General features: G+C 48.6%; 3 protein-coding genes across 7 annotated transcripts in view; 1 reads left to right on the top strand and 2 right to left on the bottom strand.

Moving 5' to 3' along the window:
- The window catches only part of LOC125948839 (fatty acid CoA ligase Acsl3), a 19,841-nt gene extending 9,905 nt beyond the window's left edge, over window positions 1-9,936 (bottom strand). For 4 of the 5 annotated variants that reach the window (XM_049675309.1, XM_049675315.1, XM_049675312.1 and 1 more), the window contains exon 1: window positions 9,380-9,936. The gene's annotated coding sequence lies outside the window, so the exon portion shown is untranslated. Of the gene's footprint in view, window positions 1-9,013; window positions 9,328-9,379 lie in introns of those variants that run through there. The other variant, XM_049675310.1, reaches the window with a different exon arrangement.
- Window positions 9,937-10,222: 286 nt separating this feature from the next.
- On the top strand, window positions 10,223-11,681 carry LOC125948885 (queuine tRNA-ribosyltransferase catalytic subunit). The gene has a single exon (XM_049675408.1). It carries the CDS (start codon window positions 10,264-10,266, stop codon window positions 11,599-11,601), a length of 1,338 nt encoding a protein of 445 aa, XP_049531365.1. The 5' UTR covers window positions 10,223-10,263; the 3' UTR covers window positions 11,602-11,681.
- The window catches only part of LOC125948930 (coiled-coil domain-containing protein 25), an 883-nt gene continuing 61 nt past the window's right edge, over window positions 11,679-12,500 (bottom strand). Inside the window, exons 1-2 of the mRNA XM_049675488.1 lie at window positions 12,360-12,500; window positions 11,679-12,285 (exon numbers count right to left, since the gene is read on the bottom strand). The exon at window positions 12,360-12,500 is cut by the window's right edge and continues 61 nt beyond it. Of these exons, the coding sequence (XP_049531445.1) occupies window positions 11,732-12,285; window positions 12,360-12,432 (627 nt within the window). The 5' untranslated portion in view covers window positions 12,433-12,500 and the 3' untranslated portion in view covers window positions 11,679-11,731. The remainder of the gene's footprint in view (window positions 12,286-12,359) is intronic.

Here is a 12,500-nt window from a genome sequence, read left to right as displayed (position 1 = left end):
GCCAGTCGTTTCGACACAAATTGTTCTCAATCGAAGACATACCGTAGCCCTTGGCCATCAGCTCTTTCATTTTGATTTCACGTAACATTTCGTCTATGAAAGGTTTATGGGTCAATCTACTATTGTATGCAATCCCGGATATCATAAGACGAAACAAAACTTCCTCTGTGATTACAATCATCAAGAAATCACCGAGGATCGAATCAACTAGCGCGGACACTTTGCCGAGACAATTGCCTTGGTCATCGTTTGTAGTTTGCGCAAATGATTTAGGCGAGAAAAATCAGCGCCAGTGGGGACACTGGTGCTGGTGCACTGGGTCAATCGGTATTGCACTAACTCAATTGTTCTAAATTGCCCTGTTCCGAGATTTCCGCCAGAGTTCTGACCAACCGATTCTCTTCGCGTGCAGTGCCAAGTGTGGGGAGCGAACTCTATCTTTGTAGTGCCAGCAAACAGAGGGCAGTGACAAGTAGAATCGTAAGCTGATAAGCAATCATACACAAGAGGTATCATAAACGTTGTATCCTTGTTTCTGTCTCAATAGCGTTCCCTCTAGAAGAGTCTAACAGAGCAGACTGGCGAGTGGTGGTGAGATAATGCTGGGTAATAATGAGCACTCGTGCCGGCATCACGTGGCATAAGTACAAAGTACAACGCCATCGTATGATCATTGACCATGCACACATACTCGCGTACGATCGAGTAGAGTACAGGGCGCAACTACGGGCTTACGGTGAACCCCGTGTTTCCCAGACCTTCGGCACGATCGTTTGGCTACGCGTGATGATATGGCCTTTTTTGTGCTCTCACCAGGCAAACTGTGTATTTATGTTAGGTTTGCAAGCTTTGCTCTTTCCTTTGAGACCGTATCGCTTCCTTATGAAGACAGCACGTACGTATGGAGAGGTTTTTTAAAATAGTTAGACAAAAATGTTCACTATTTGCAGGAAATAGCAACTAATCGTTCATGCTTTTTACGCTAACGCTGTATGTCAATGCGCATCAACATCTAAATATTTAACAAGCACGACGGCCACAAATCAAAAATAGCCAGATGAAATGATTAAACGAACCATTTACTCTACATCGTTGCGATTGTGATCTTCACCAAACCAAACAAGAGCGTCAATTGTTCATTTAAGCGCTCATTAAAACGTTGCTAAAACAATAAAATACACAACAGTTGCAGGTATGGGGGTTTAAAATGTTATCTTACGATAGCGCAACTCATTCTAGTTCCAGTTGCTGTCGCGTGCAAATGACAGAAGTAAAAAACATGAATGTTACAGCAGATGCATGCCTCTTTGTAACTTTGTGCTTTGTCACAGTCACGGTTTTATTGCGATGAGCACGACCAGCTTTGTATGCGAACTATGTGAAGACACGTAGTATCAGTCCATGCGAATGACACCAGCATTAGTCAGAGAACAAGAACATTCTCTGGTTGCTGGTAAATTGTATGATTCATTCTATTCGCTTACAACTTTCTTTCCATGGGCAATACATCAATTGAACACCATTTTAATCAAGAAGTTCAACATTCAATTCAGGTTAATTCTGAAGATCGTGCATGTTTTATCTAGATGCTATCTATTCCCCCTTTAGACTACTATCCCGATGGGAATTCTGGTTAAAGATACCAACATTTGGGTGGCCGTCTGACATCGCGTGAAAAAAGAGTGTGAATCCAACACGGCATAATGCACCTGTTCTTTCTTTATTGGGTCACCCGTGAGGATACAAATGGTGGCGTGGTTCACAATTATTTATGATTAATGTTACGCACACCAGGTTAGGAGAAACGATGCGTCGTTCGTTTGTTACCCGTTGGCGGATGCCTCATCAACAAAGTAATTTAATATGACGAAGCACCTATTGTGGCGCTACCTTCGAGGGATGGCTGCGAGTCGCACACAACGTAAGAAATCAATAATTCAGCAAGGACACAGGCACTGTACCATTGCGCCATGCTTTAAAGGTTTTTCGAGCGAGACCTTAAGAACCATCGATCAACCTTTTCATGCAGCAGGAAGCAATAACGAAGTCATTTCGAATGCCCTACGAAAAGAATTTTTAAGCAGCAGGTTGCTAAGATAAGGTGAAACGCAATCTTTTCCAGTCTTGAATGGAACTCCAAGTAGGCACAACTCACTATTCGCGAGTCACAAATAGCACTTTGATCTCGGTAATCCACAATCCACGATTATCGTTGTCCTTAGCGACAAATTGTTGTGGAAAATCACGAAAGGACAACCGGCTTAATGCTCGATACGATTAACACGCGAAGGAAGTACGTTGTACGCCATCAAGGAACCAAACACATTACGCGATCGCGATCACGCTGATAATGACACACCAGCCAAGGACGCCACTCTTAATCTGATCTCAATTATCTCAATCAATACTCCAAATGTAGTAAACACGGTAGTGCGCCAACCACAATCAACCACTATCGATCGAATGTGTCTAATGCTGCACCAAGCGTGCGGAATGGCGCCCTGCGCTTGTTTGAAAATAACAACCTTCTAACGAGTGCCAAACGGAAGTAAACACCGCCTAGGACCGAGGACTTTGAACGGAAGGGCGCTAGTCATAGAAACAAGGATCAGGTGGTTAACGTGTTTGAAGATGTAATTATAGCATGTCTCTCGTCTTTGGTGGGCAGATAAGAACCTGGCGCCTAGTTCCAGCTTGTTTTGACCTTTTTCCCCCACGAATAGTACAAACGTTCAACCAGACAAGCTTATCACGCTACAATTTCATTAAACACACGTATGACTTCACTTGAACTTATTAACCCATTCGTTCATTTCGTGTCACGAACCGGTTCAGTCCGGAATCAGCATCACTTAACCCTCGGCACCCTATATTCAGATAACACGTGACGTTGTGTCGCTACCGCTCAATTGAAGGGCATGTGAGGCCAAACGAGGCAACAAAAGCCTTGTGGCGACGTCCTCGACCCAACAACAATTGCTTGAAGATGAACTTGAACTTGAGACGTTTCGACCCAGTCTCAGTCGTTTTCTCTCAACGCTTCACGATGACGCTCCTGATCTGTTTGCATTCGATTCTTTCAATTTGTCCGTCAATTGGTTCGGTCCCATAATGGATGGTGTCACTGTACGACGGGTAAGGTGGTCTTGTGTCCCTAGTCACTCAGCTGATCTACCGCATGGACTTTGCCCCGTGCCGTCATTGCGAATCTGTGCCTTTGTGCGACGGTAGAGAGCGTGCCATCGTTCATCAGCGCGAGATAATGTTCGCTATCATGATGTGCGGGTGAAACTGACAACGCATTAATCATGTTCTCAGCTTTCTCCATGATCCGTGATGAAGGGAAGGAGCAGCAAACGAGCCACCAACTATCATTGCTACGGGATTGCGAAGCTTGATTAAAAGAACCACTGGGTAATGAAACGAGAGTAAACGGCGTCAAATAGGTCAACCACTGCTGCAGATGTAACGAGGGGTACACTTACATGTCAACCGTAATGGAGCCGCCGGTAATGTTACGACAATCGTGTGTTGCTGACTCTCGTAATTAGCTTCTCGAATAGTGAACTTCCTTTAGTTCAGTTTAGTTTAGCCCGAGACATTTACCACCTCTTTCATCATAACGACGAGACGTGGAAAAGCGTGGAGAAAACTTTTTATCAACCTGTATCTTTTCTCTCCTTTCCTAAGCAACATTTCCCTTTCGGGCTCGTACCGAAGAAAGTAGCTCTGACCGATTACGCGATCAGAGTAACTAACGATCGCTTAATGACACCGCGTACGTGTGTGCCGGCGTGCACTCGACCGGCTCTCGTGTGTCTCGTAATAGCACCCCATCCTGACCGTCGTTCAGTTTTCGACGTGAGAGAAGACGGAGGACCGATGAAGGTGGGTAAAGTTACATGATGCTCTCGCCACCTTCTCGATCCACAAGATGCTAGCGAACGCATATAAGACTAGCGATGAGTGCAGTCAGATGGAAAACCAAATTCCGATAAGAAGACGTCTAGAGCGTCGAAAGAGGACGGCACGCTGCAGGCCTTGAGTTTGTCAGGTTGAGGTTGGTGTAGTAGGTAAGGCGAAGAGCAGCGTGAGCACATTATTCGGGTACGCGTTTTTTTTTCAGTCCGTACCGAGCGATCTTTGGACTCATCGTATGACTGAAAACGACGTCCACAACAACGGCGACGATGAAGGATTGCGCACCATCCATTCGTTCATCTGTGTCCGTGCTATCTGTGTTCCCAACATGCGACCGCTTCTACAGTAGGACAAACTTTGCATCCAACGCCATATAATTGAAACAATATTTTGAGCAAACTAAAAGAAGAAAGGTTTTTTAAAGAATAAACATAGCTTGATCAAGGGCAAATCGCTCCATACATCACCTTCGCAATGAATTTGGTTTAACCAAATCAGCCAACGACCACAACATTTTGCGTCACGCACTGTGCAAATGCGCTCGCTTTGGTTTCCTTTGCCGCATCATCAAACGGTGCTGACCACGATTCGCACGCCCGCCAGTGGTCTACCGTAAGTGGTCGTGGTGCTTCCTTAAATATATATGAGTCTTTCTCTCTGTCTCTCTCTTCCTCTATCGCCGGACGCACCCGCGGATTACGCAATGCTATACACAGCGGTAGAAACGAATAGATTGCGATGCCCAAAAAGCTATACCAGCATCTACGGTAAGGTCATTCGATCGTACGATATCACCTCATGTGCCTTCTTGCAATTGCACTTTGAAAACCACCTGGAGTGCCTTGACATTCATAAACGAAATGAGAAGAACTATTAACCAGTTTTCTGTATAATGCTTTTTCGCCTTAAAAAGGACTCCAATCCGGTTACTCGAATTGATGGAAACTGGTAGAATCTTAATCTTTATCACGCACACACCGGCGATACGCGATCCCAACGAGTAGCAACAGCAGCAGCAGCAAAGACATAGCACGAATTGTCTTTCGCTTGAACTACATTCCGTTGCACATTCGTTGATTTTAAATTTAGAAAAATCCAACACTCTGTGCTGCGATGGTTGAAGGCTGAGCGGTTGAAGGGAGAAATGTCATTTAGCTTGAAGGGAAACCCAGAACTGACGGACAGAGATTTTATTAAACTAAATGGATCGGAAAATAATTTTACAACGACAAGGTCAATTCTATCAAAGCAATGATTTTGTGCTTATTAATCTTATATGTTAAGATTAGTTGTTTGTATGAGAATGTGATTTGTTCAGAAGCATTGTTCGGAAACAGAAAAAGAAAAAAATAAGATTAAGTTAGGTCGTAGAACAAACGACCAGTTTCCAGCGATAAAACCATTAAACAAACAAGAAATATAACCATAAAATGATCAACATACAAGCCAGATGGCTAGCATGCAAAGGACGTACAAAATTGTTCTGGTCGCATTATAGCCTTGTTTATCGCTTTGATAATGGTTCAAGCACGGTTCCACTCGGCCCACTCCGCGTGCTGCAACTTGGCCATCAACCCCAAACAAGATTAAGGAGCGGAATCCGCTAACAGGCACGACAGCGTTCCGATACATCACGCCGGTTTTAGCCAGGACAGGTAGGTATCACCGCCGGTCGCACATGTAATAATCACGACATGGTGCATATGGTAAAAATAAGACCGAAGCGTTGCGTGTTGGTAACACACATTTGTCCCTGAAGCAGAACACGGTGCAACGTGCCCGATGGGCAAGGGGTATTTAGGCCGGTACCAACGTAAAATACATAACGAACGCAGGATAGGAGGGAAGATTGAAACATACATTAGCAGGAACATATCAAATTGCAACAGAGTATATTCTTCGAAAAGATTTTTTTTAAGATAAGGGCAAAGATGAGTTGTACCGTACTAGAGTGCGATCACCCGACAAAGTGATAAATGGATCCAAGTAGCTTACGCAGAAGTGACAACTATAACATGACCTCGAGACGTGCTACTTTTAACGTTGCATAGGTTTACCTCAATTAACACATTTGCCAGCATGGAATACCATAATAAGAACCAGCCTGGAAGGTGGGAAGATTAGCAGTAAGGTAATATAAGATTATTCCAAGGTAAGTTCAGTAAGATAGTATAAGAAAGAATTGTGAATTGTGTCTCATAAAAGAGTTTGCACTGCGGTTTGCTATACGCCACAGTGCTATGCATCGCGATGCCACGATTTGCGAGAGAAAGACAGTAGGCGAAGCAAAAACGTACTTTCCACTTTTTGCCAGCCTGCACTGCCAAGAATGGAATGATGCATCGTCTGGCAACCGCGTACTTCATCTGAAGAGTTCCTCCAGCAGCAACAGCAAACCTTATGCGAGGCAACAAACACAAAAAGGAACAAGTCCTAGCCCCCCACAGCGATACGGGCGGTCGGTTGCTTCCCTAACCATTTCCATTAAGCGAACCATTCGGTTAGGTCAGTACCGTAGTCTCTATATGCAACTGACAGAGCACAGGCCACCGAAGCACGACAAGGAAGTCGACTACCGGACCAAAGATCGAAGACACTCCGATGAAAGCCGTTGACCGAGGATCGTAACTGGGATGGAAAAACTGGTTTTTACTGACCTCGGTGTACCTCGGGCTTGGTGATCGTGTTCGAGAATACTACCCCCCGATGGGCTCCAAGTAAGATGTGCAGCGTTGGACAATGCGCAAAGATTATGAATGCTACAGCTGCACATCTACGAAACATAAGCGTGACCACGGAAGTAAAATATCCAGAGTTAGGAAGGCCTCACCATGGAAGGCAACGGAAAATGAATGCAGAGGACCCAAACAAAGCCAACACGCTTCCTTCCATTCCAGCCAGATCGGTGGCTCAAGGTTGCCGTTGTTCCCGACGAATCGATTGGTGCAGTAGTCTCCCCTCCCCCACCCTTCCTTCTCACCCCTTCATGCTGGTGGCCCACAAATAAACCGGTTGAAGTGGCAACTTGCAAAACGGGGACGCACGATTACCGATTTAGCGCAAAATACACGCAAAGCCTGCTGTTGTTGTTGTGCTGTGCTGTGGTAGTGATGGATTCCGCAAACCAACAGGGTCTCTTGTTTGCTTGGATGCCTGGAATAGTAGCCGCTTCGATGGAACGCGCTATTTCACCATAATTACCATCGAACATTACGAGGATTTACGGTGCAAAAGCGAGGTGTTCACAGTGCATTTTGTCACGCAAATTCCACACCAACAACCGATGACCACTACCAACTGACACCGGTACACAGTGCCGGGCTGTTGCGGTGCACTGTCAATATGCAGGGGGGAAGCGAGCTGCAGGACTTTAAACCAGCAGTTCCGTCGTATCGGTCGCAAAAACGATGGTAAACCTTTCACCGGTCTCCGCTCTTTATGCAATCGTCCACTGGCACGGCTCTCTGTGCCATGCTCTTTTATGCTCCGTTGAAAGGCTTCTGGATTCCGGACGATCGATTTTGTGCCATCTACGGGTGCCCACATTAAAGTGATGTTACATGTTCAGGACATCCTCTTTTTCAATCTTGTATTTTGTAGCCGGCTCCTTGAAAAAAATAATGATGATAACACTTTTTTAATCATTTTTTAACCACTTCACATTTGTCCGTTAGTTGATTCAAGTAGATACCGGCTGGCTGCGCAGACCAGCGTGCAGTTGACCGGTTCGTCAACACGTGATAAGGCACACCGGCATAATCGATGCGAACGATGGAAGACAAACGCTGGTGGAGGAAAATTGTTTTTTTAAGGTAAACTCCGTGGTGGTGCCGAGAAGCCGAGCTGCGCGGTAGCCAATGTGTTGACCTCCTTTGCTGGCCCCGCTGCTCTCTACCGTTCACGGCTGCTTATGCCACAGACGAGCACAGATGACGAAACCCTCTCTTCCTTTCCTCTCCCCTTGCGACCGGGCGGGGTGTTGAACGGCCGCATGTTTTTCGCCCGGTACGGCGGCACTTTCTGACCTCTCTCCACGCTCTTACCGGGAACTCCCAGACGCAATCATCCTCCCACCGAAATGAAACGCACACAAGCAGATAGCATAACGGGTAACGCACGGTAAGAAGCAAAACAGAGCGCCCCCCTCTCTATCGTCGAACAAGGTTGGACTTCCCGTCGACGAACGAAACCCACACACCCTGGCTACTGCTTTGAACGGCCTCGCCTGGTCCACGGTCCTGCGCCGTACGACATCGGCATCGTACGATCCCGACCGACACCATTCGCGCGCGCGGACTACGTACCACCCCATAACCGCGCGCCCTGCCCTACTCCTCCCCGTCGTGTCGCTAGGAAATGTGTGCCAACCACCCCCTGGCACCCTGCCTCTCACAAGCACACGCCCCTTCCCGGCCGGCCAGCCAGCATGTTGCGGCAACTTTCAGATCGCTCTTGATATACCGGCTGCCTTTCGTTCGTGAAGACTTTCATCGAGCGAAAGGACGGTGTACCGATGCAATGTGTGGCCTCCTCTCGGCCTTTCTTTACACGGACCGGTGCAAAAACCAAGGGGTGGATTTGCAATTCCCGGTGCTCGAAGACTTTCACGTTACCGGCGTGTACCAGCGGAGTAGGAGTCATCCGTTTCACCGCAAAAGGTGTTTTCAAAGATTCCTCCTCGAATAGCACACACCACCCCGTATCGGTGGCCTTCTGAGATCGATCCAGTCATCCAACACGAGGAGTATCGAAGCAGGCGGCAGCTTTCTCTAGGCCACCTCGCCTTCTTGTGATGGAATGCGTGTTCTATACGAAAATGTACCGTAAAGACGGCCACGTCGGCCGCGTGGCAGAGAACGGAGAATAGAATAGAATAGAAGAGTGCGTGCGTGTGGAAGAACCCGCCGGTCAGATACCATATTTAAGATTCTAAGGCATCCACACCGTTCACGATTCGCTTGATTCAAGTACGGAAATTAACTAAAAAAAACCCATCAAGGCAATCCGTGGGCCTATTTCTTCTCTTCTGGCCGCTTTGTTGTGCTTCGTAGATGACGTTTGGAGAGATGCGTCTTCGTCGTCGTTGACACACCTGGACCGGGGAGTGAAGAGGCTTCCAGAAAACGGAAACTTGGTGAGTTTTCGGTCGGAATTTCGACGATTTCCTACCACTCGAAGCCGTGTTTCTACGGTGGTCCGAACACCCCTTTTGCACACATACACACACTCACACACGGTCACTTTACGGGACGTTTTTCAAGGATGTTTTAACACTTGGCTCCGGTTAACACCCCGGGCTCAGGCGGAAGGCCTTCGATGCACGGCCACGGGAAAAGATTAGCACCCGCGAAGGAGAAAGCTACGACACGAGGTTTTTGCGCAACCACACACGGGACACACACGGGACACACAAAGAGAGAGGCACACAAAAAAACTTTCCCAACAATAATTTTCTCACCTTTTTCTCGCTAGCCACAACTCTGCACCGCACCAAGAAGGACGTGAAGGAGAAGGAAAGTTTAATTGTTGCGTTGCGTCAACTTCACGTGTGTCTCAGGATCACGAACCACCAACACCACCAGCACTGCCACCTTCGAGAGATAATATCCCTTATCACGCTGCCGCCGTTTGAAGAAGATGCTTCTTGCTTCTTGGAACGCGGGCCGAGTTTTGAGCCGCACCGCGGAGCGTCGTCGTTAGTGCGAGAGCGGACACGTGTAATATGCGCGAGTAGGGGAGCGAGCGAGCGACCGAACGGACCAATACGAGGGCAGAAAATTGTGGCGTGATGCTTACGTCACCCCTTCTCTCGGCTGCGTGCTGTTTACATTCGTCGTGCGTGAATCATGTGGGAATTCGCAGTCTTTCCCCCGGGACCAGGGGGGTCCGTACAGCACGCGGAAATGATGCGTCGACCGGTGATACGTTTATTGATGCGGGCACGAGTCACGACGATTTGTTGGCGTCATCGTTTGGCTTGCTTTTCCGGGGCCACGCGAGAGCGGCAAACGGTCGTCTCTCGAATCTTTCGAAAAGTGTGCTGCAAGGGCAGGCGGGCTGTCAAACGACAGGGTTGCCAGTATGCGCTTGCCCTCTCCCTCTGGTTGCTTTTCTGGATTAAAAGTCGAATTCCTAGTGAATTTTTTTGTAAAAATTAACTCCACTCTCAATTTGATTGAAATTAACTGGAATAAATCTTCTCAACCTCTGAATAGACGATAACACGAGCCCCCAAAACCGTGCGCCCAGCCATTGCGCAAACGCACGTGTCTCGTTCGCGATTTGCGCGCGTTTCCCCGTCTCCCCTCTTCTTGGCCTGTTTTGCCGGTAAAATTGTGTTTGATGTTTACGCCGTCGGCCTTTCTTCGTCATCGAGCCGGTAAATGTGCAAACTCGTTCCTTAAAATGTCCTCAGCAACGATACTTAACAGCGTTCCCAGCAACCCTCATCACCATAAAAGCGACGGCGTGGATCACGCGACGGGAAAACCGGTGAGAAACGGGGATGGGCCTCCGCTGCAGTACCGAGTGACGGCCAGGTGTACCCGGTCGAAGGCGCGAGTTGGTGTGATGAGCCTCCGACATGCTGACGTCGACACACCGGTCTTTATGCCGGTCGGAACACAGGGCACACTGAAGGGCATTCTGCCGGAGCAGCTGCTGGAACTCGATTGCCGGATCATGCTGAGCAACACGTACCATCTCGGTATGCGCCCGGGGACGGATGTGCTGGAGAAGGCGGGTGGACTGCATCGGTTTATGGGTTGGCCGCGCGGTCTGCTCACCGATTCCGGTGGCTTCCAAATGGTGTCGTTGCTGCAGTTGGCCGAAATCACGGAGCAGGGAGTCCGGTTTCAAAGCCCGTACGATGGCAGCGAGTGCATGCTGACACCGGAACGAAGTATGGAAATTCAGAACGCAATCGGAGCCGACATCATGATGCAGCTGGACGATGTGGTGAAAACGACCACGACGGGACCGCGGGTAGAGGAGGCGATGCACCGGACGATCCGCTGGCTGGATCGTAGTATTGCCGCACATGCCCGGGACGACGAGCAGAGCATCTTTCCGATCGTGCAGGGGGGGTTGCAGCCGGACTTGCGACGCGTCTGTACGGATGAGCTGACAAAACGGAACACACGTGGCTTCGCCGTCGGTGGTCTGAGTGGTGGCGAGAGTAAGGACGAGTTCTGGCGCACCGTTCACCTCTGTACGGATTTGCTGCCGGAAGATAAACCGCGCTATCTGATGGGCGTAGGATTCGCGGAGGATCTGGTCGTGTGTGTGGCCCTCGGAATCGATATGTTCGATTGTGTGTTCCCAACCCGTACGGCACGGTTCGGCTGTGCCCTGACACGTGCCGGGCAGATCAATCTTAAGCAGCGACAGTTTGCGCAAGATCAGCGACCGATCGATGAGGAGTGCGAGTGTTCCACGTGTCGTACCTATTCCCGCGCCTATCTGCACCATATCGTGACGGTGGAACCGGTGGCCTGCAGCATTGTGACCGTTCACAACGTAGCTTTCCAGTTGCGGTTGATGCGTGATATGAGACAAGCGATAACGGAGGATCGCTTTCCTGAGTTTGTTCAGGAGTACATTTCCATCCGCTATCCCGATAACACCGCAGTACCGCAGTGGATCCGGGAAGCACTCGCTGCGGTTAACATAATCGTGTAGTAATAGTAGAAGTAACTTTGTAAAGTCATTCCCTATTTATCCTTTGTGACTACCAAATAAACCCAAACGTTTGCTCGTGAAACGAATTTCAAAACATTTAATAATTTATTCATTTCATCGCCTACCATGCTTACATAAAGTCATCGGAATCGTTCCCGTCGTCATAGTTGCTTTTCATGTTTTCGGACTTCATCAGCGAGTTGTAGCTCCGCAGTTCCGCCTCCTCTTGGCGCCGCTTTTGGTCTTCCTTTTCCTTTTCGCGCACATCGCGTGCCGCCTGTTTCTTGTCGGCTCGCTCCAGAGCGTCGCGTTTCTCCCGCTCCGCCCGGAAGTCCACCGAGGCCTCAACCTTGGTCTTGTTCAGTCGGTTCACGATGTCGTTGATGCGCTTTTCGACGCGAAACTTGCGCACCTCCTTGTCGCGATGGAACGCCACCTGGCCCACCTCCATGGCCGGCGTTTTCTTCAGATTGTCCCACATCGTGTACACGATGTCGATGTTGTTCATCTTGTTGCCGTTGATGCTATTGGCCTTCACTAGCTGGCATGCGTCTTCCAGCACCGCCGACGGTATGTCGTCGAGCGTTTGGCCCGCCGCAAGTCGCAGGTAGACGTGCGCCGACGACACTTTGTCCACGTGAAACCACACATCCTCCGGCCAGCCCCATTTAATGAGATCTTCATCTACGGAAAAGCGGAAAGCGATGGTCAGAACAACACGGGTTGGGACTCGTGGTTTCGCAGCTCTCGAGACTTACTTTCGTATTTATCTAACCCCATAAAAAGGGTTACCGGTGGCTGAACAACATTGCTGGTGAAGTAAAATACCATCCTGGCGGGAAGACGAATAACTTACATGCCGTGGTCCACCGGAAAAGGATGATTTTTATTCGCCTTTC

Source organism: Anopheles darlingi, chromosome 2, assembly GCF_943734745.1.
Source record: "Anopheles darlingi chromosome 2, idAnoDarlMG_H_01, whole genome shotgun sequence".
In the NCBI taxonomy this organism is placed as follows: domain Eukaryota; kingdom Metazoa; phylum Arthropoda; class Insecta; order Diptera; family Culicidae; genus Anopheles; species Anopheles darlingi.
The sequence above is the reverse complement of the archived record's forward strand: the minus strand, read 5'-3'. Positions and strand labels throughout refer to the sequence as shown.

Coding starts and splice junctions, on each gene's coding strand:
- LOC125948885 (XM_049675408.1), top strand. CDS start 10,264: ATGTTTACGCCGTCGGCCTTTCTTCGTCATCGAGCCGGTAAATGTGCA.